The sequence below is a fragment of the Trachinotus anak genome, unplaced genomic scaffold, assembly GCF_046630095.1.
Source record: "Trachinotus anak isolate AG129_WGS33_773 ecotype Australia unplaced genomic scaffold, CSIRO_AGI_Tana_v1 ptg000013l, whole genome shotgun sequence".
In the NCBI taxonomy this organism is placed as follows: Eukaryota; Metazoa; Chordata; class Actinopteri; order Carangiformes; family Carangidae; genus Trachinotus; species Trachinotus anak.
This window is the reverse complement of record NW_027273864.1, coordinates 28,956,429-28,961,546: the sequence shown is the minus strand read 5'-3', so window position 1 is coordinate 28,961,546 and position 5,118 is coordinate 28,956,429. Positions and strand designations below refer to the sequence as shown.

Genomic DNA, 5,118 nt, shown 5'->3' with positions numbered 1-5,118 from the left:
TCTGGACAATAAGCTCTTTAAGGTTTTCACTATCCGATGTTAAGGAGTCGTTTTTATTCCCAAGGATTTATATCAACGTTAGGAGAACATGAAGTTAATTAGTTGTGGTGGAAATGAAATGTAAAAACTCACGTTTGTCAAGCATGGATTTCCTTAGACACCCCTTTACAATATCATTTATGATATGAAATGTGCTTTAAATTGTTATTGTGACATCGTCCACATTATCTTTTTCTTGTGCTTCAGGTCAGAACACAGCTCATTCACTGTGAAGGACTGAAAGAAAAAGAAAACAGCGTTTGAAGAACACAATAAATAAAAAGGAAATACATTCACTCACTGACTGTTTGCAGCTTCTTCAAGTCTTTCAGTTAGATTGTACTCGAGCTCTACAGCGCAGTGCTGTCACTGTCCTGATGATAATCTCAGGAAACCAATCCACAGAAACCTGTTGAACTATTGTCTGGATGAGTAATTAAACATGTTGCAGTAGAGATCTCCAAATATGTGGCATGAGGAGAAAGACTCAACTTGCTGATTAACATCCATTAACATCATTGGAGCTCAAACAATCAGTCAATTAATCAATCAAGAGAAAATTCATCTGCAAGTATTTCAACCATGGATTTATTGTTGAAGTGATTATTCAAGCAAAAATACCAAACAATTCCAATTCCATAAATTTGAGGATTTTTTCTATGTGATGGTAAATTAATTAAATTGTTTAAATGGACCAAATAAGCTTTTTGGAGACATGGACAGGAAATTCTAATAGGTATTCTTCACAATTTTCTGACACTTCAGACAAAACAGTGAACCTAGAAAATAACAGACAGATTAATCTATCATGAAAATAATAATAATTATTAGTAGAAACAACCTGCTGAGGTGACTGGTTGGCCCTCTGCACCACAGCAGGGTGGCAGGGGAGGAAAGATGGGGAACTGAAAGTGAATTGAACTGAAAATCTCTGGTGGATTTACACTGTGATAAGACGTGAATGGAGTTAAGAAATTCAAAAATAACTTAGCTTTTTTATTCCAAACAAAAATGTCACATGTTAAATGAAACACGGAGCAGAGCCAACAAAGTACACAAAGTCAATGATAAATCATGAACTGACTGACGTGTCTCTCTGGTAAAGGTCCATAAGCCCTTCCTCTTATCACGGCTCAAGTACATGATTAAAAAGCAGCAAAAATAAGAGCAAAGAATCAACATGGAACAAGCTGCTGCAGACTAACAGCAAATGAATTCTGCCTGAATTCACTGAAACCCTGACTTCATCTGATCTGGCTACTGTCAGGGTGCTGTGACCTCTGACCTCTTTCCTCCTCCCCCTCCTCTCACCCCCTCTTCTGCTGATCCTCCGGCATCATCACCATCACCTCCCCCGCCATCACCACCTTGTCCTTGACCGAGCATGTCACAGTGATCAAGGCGAAGGACATCTTGATCTTGAGGACCTCAGCTTCGGCCAGCACCTCCTCGCCGACATACAGTGGTGCCGGGAAGCGGATCTCCTGGTGCAGAAAGACGCAGCCATGACCAGGCATCTTTGTGCCGAGCACAGCAGAGATCAGACCATTAATGAGGACGCCGTGGACGATGGGCGCCTCAAAGGAGGTGGTACTGGCGTAGTCCGGGTCCAGGTGGAGGGGGTTGTTGTCGCCCGTCAGCTCGGCGAACAGCTCCACATCACGGGAGGAGAAGGCTTTGGTGAGGGACGCCCTCTGGCCGACGTGAAGGAGCCTGCAGGGGGGAGGAGCTGCTGCGATGGAAGAGAGGCAGAGCCGCGATTTGTTAAAGACACTCCTCCAAATGAAACTCATCCTGAAGACAACGATGCTCCGCCTCCTTCAGTCCAGCTGCAGCTCTCGGCTGTTTCCTGTCAGCGCCAGCAGGAAGGGAGACACCTGAGGACGACACGAGAGAAACCTGTCAATCTGAAAGAAGTGTTATCTTACTCTTTAATCACTCGTAGCGTTCGTGCCACTAAAGAATGAATCTCCTCATATGAGCACGAAGGTTTTTCACAAGGCTCACTTAGTGGAAATGAAGTCTGCTGACCTGGAGAACTCTGAAGGCACAGGCCTGGTTCTGGTAGGAGCCCAGCAGAGTCAGGGAGCTCCACAGCTTCACCAAACCCCTGAAACACACACACACACACACACACACACACACACACACACACACACACACACACACACACACACACACACACACACACACACAAACAAACACACATTAAAAAAAAACATCTAGTCTTGTTCAATCACCTGAAGCAGGTGGTTTCAACCAGGAAGTGAGACACGAGTGGAAACCTGTTCCCGTCCTGCTGATGCTGACCTCAGTGTGACTGAAGCTCACCTGCTGTAAACACGCAGCAGAGCAGTCAGGGTGTCTTCATTGTACTTCAACAGGTCAAAAGTCAGAGCTGCTCCCACCTGAGGAACATATAAAACATTTGAATGATATGTAAACATTTAAAAACAAAATCGCCCTCAACATCTCAACTGGGCTGTTGTTCTGTCACCGCAGCTGTTTGCTGAGCTACGTCTGACTGTTGTTTCATAACAAGCACAGATTCAGTTGAACTGCAGCTGAACTGCAGCTGAACCAGCTCTCTGAGCCGCTCAGCACAGGTGTGTCAGAGAACATCGTCATCAGGTAGCACACTGGGAATAGGCCTGTCTGAAGGCTTCCCACAATGCACTGCAGCAAAAGAACTATCAAGAGTAGAAACTCCGAAGACTTAAAAGATGACTTCACTATCAAAACTGCTTTTATATGTTTTCTGTCGATGATACTGATCACACTGTGTCCAGCTGTGGGGGGAATCGAACCAGTGACCCCGGTTGTGTTAGTGATCTCACCTCTCCATACAGGTTCTTCAGGCCTGTGATGATGAACTGCTTCAGTTCAACTGCACTCAGTCTGGTAGACTCATCCTCCAGGACACTGAACACACACAGAAATATCATCTGTGGTGAATGTACTGGTGTCACACAGACATGTAGAGAAATTATGGATAAATACACTTTATCTTAAATATATAAAAGAGAGAGCGAGAGAGAGAGAGAGAGAGACAGAGAGAGAGAGAGAGAGAGAGAGAGAGGTTGAGCAAGTCAATGCACTATGCACAGCTCTGCAGTTAAATAAGCAAAATATTTCAGTTCATTACGAAACTGTTGGGACTGATTAGACAGCGTCAGAGGACGTCAGTAGAGTGGGTGGTCCTTCGATGTGGTCAGGACACGTGTACGTTCACGCTGCTAAAAGAATGACCACCTCCAAATGTGGTCTGAGTGATCGGATCTCAAATATGTCCTCAATGCATCTTGGGTGCGTTCACACCTGAACTTAGAGCTGTCCACTTGTGATCGGACCATGTTAAGACCAGATGACGGATGTTAAGACCAGGTGTGAGCAGGGCCTACGACACTGAGATCAGGGCTCTGTGGGGGGGTGGGGGGGGGGGGGGGGAATCATCTGCTGCAGGACTCCTTGTTCCTCTAGTCACTGAACACAGTTCTTTATGACTTTGGCTGGATGTTTGGGCATCCAGCCAAAGTCATAAATATCAGACGCCTCCCTGATGGTCATGTGTGATGGATACGAATCTAAACGCCTAAAGTGCCTACAATGTTTGCACAGAGTCATACATTTTATGGAGAGACAATAAAAAAAAACAAAACATTGAATTATCACCCAACCCATCTGCAGAATGAATTTTAAAGAAAACACAAACACAAAAACATCTTACAGTGACCTACAGGCAGACTTTCATGTAGTGGTATGGCGAGGCGTTCTTTAACACGACCCGTTGGTAAACAGCAGATTGGTCCTTCTTGTCGACAGGTCTCATGATATTAAAGCATCAGGGACTCGGCCTCCTTCAGGTGATGAGCAGCAGGTCAATCAGCTGACTTCAGACTACAACACAAACCATCACAGCTTAGACAGATCTTATATGGGAACAAGAAGATTTCATACCATCCAAGCCTGTTTGTCAGGTCTGTATTTGCACACAAATCCTCCCACTGAAAAACTGTTTCAACAAGTCAAACATGAAGTTGTGTCTGTTGTTATGAGGCTGATGCATATTAAATAAAGCTTGTAAACAACATAATGTAATTATTGCACTGCCTGAAAAGGTTGTTTGTGTATGGTTGTGTCCGGAATCCGCCAGTGGCAGTTTTCAAAAGGAATCGACATATGACGCTGTCTGTTTTGTGAGTGGTGCTTCAGTTTTACTGGTGTGTGGCACCTGTGTGTATATTGTCTCATGTTCAACCGTCATATATCATCAGGTCTTACTCACTCTTGTCATCATATGCTACTGCTGTGTGCAGATACAGTTCTAAGAAGAAGCTTGGGCACTTACACGGTTAAAGTCAGACACATGTTTGTACCACCAGAAGCTAAACTAGCTAACATGAGGTCAAACAGGAGCTTGGTGAACCAACTATCGACACTAGCTCGTAGCTGCTGCGCTATTAGCTGAAAACAACTAACAGTCAACTCGCTCCTGGTTCTTACTGTTGTGATGTGCTGTAAAAAGTCGCAGTATTTTACTCACCAGAGGCACCGATCCGGAGAAATTACAGCGAAACTTCAGCTACCAGTCTGCGTCCTGGTAAACTTTGAACCTGCGCATGCGCGAGTAGTGTGGTGCGTTCATGACTTTAATTCTGAGTCGGAGAGATCGGGAATTTCTGAAAACGTCGGCGACCTGTTGGCAGAATGGCTGCAATGCAAATGCATCACCTTCAGGTACACCCAGAGAAGATCAAATATTAGCACTAACGCAATCCACTCAGCTCATTTGAAAAGAGAGACACATTTTTCCAGAATTGTTCAATCGGGGACAAAGAAATCTTTCCCCCTCAGCAGCTAAAACTTTTCAGACAAAAAATGACTCTGGGCCACAACTAACAATTACTTTTGTCTGTAAAATGTCAGAAAATAGTGAATACTGAATCAAATAATCAAATTCCAAGACACTGTATGTGCACATTCATTTTCTGTCAACTAAGGTAATCAATTAATCATTTCAGCTCCAACTTATATACACAATGTATGACCTCTCATTAAACAGCAACCTGTTCCACTTAT

The 5,118-nt window shown here is 44.0% G+C and overlaps 1 protein-coding gene across 5 annotated transcripts; it reads right to left on the bottom strand.

The window, feature by feature from the left end:
• Positions 1-605: 605 nt before the first annotated feature.
• Positions 606-4,734, bottom strand: rpp14 (ribonuclease P/MRP 14 subunit). 5 transcript variants are annotated; one of them, XM_071495551.1, is made up of 6 exons: positions 4,583-4,734; positions 3,777-3,936; positions 2,877-2,961; positions 2,371-2,447; positions 2,071-2,149; positions 606-1,916 (listed from the first exon to the last, which is right to left on the bottom strand). In XM_071495551.1, exons 2-6 carry the CDS (start codon positions 3,866-3,868, stop codon positions 1,860-1,862), a joined length of 390 nt encoding a protein of 129 aa, XP_071351652.1. In that variant the 5' UTR covers positions 3,869-3,936; positions 4,583-4,734; the 3' UTR covers positions 606-1,859. The 5 variants fall into 5 exon arrangements, with proteins under 5 accessions (XP_071351652.1, XP_071351650.1, XP_071351649.1 ...); XM_071495552.1 differs by having other exon boundaries at positions 1,882-1,916; positions 2,047-2,149; XM_071495549.1 differs by lacking the exons at positions 2,071-2,149; positions 4,583-4,734 and having other exon boundaries at positions 2,280-2,447; positions 3,767-3,907.
• Between the last annotated feature and the right edge of the window lie 384 nt (positions 4,735-5,118).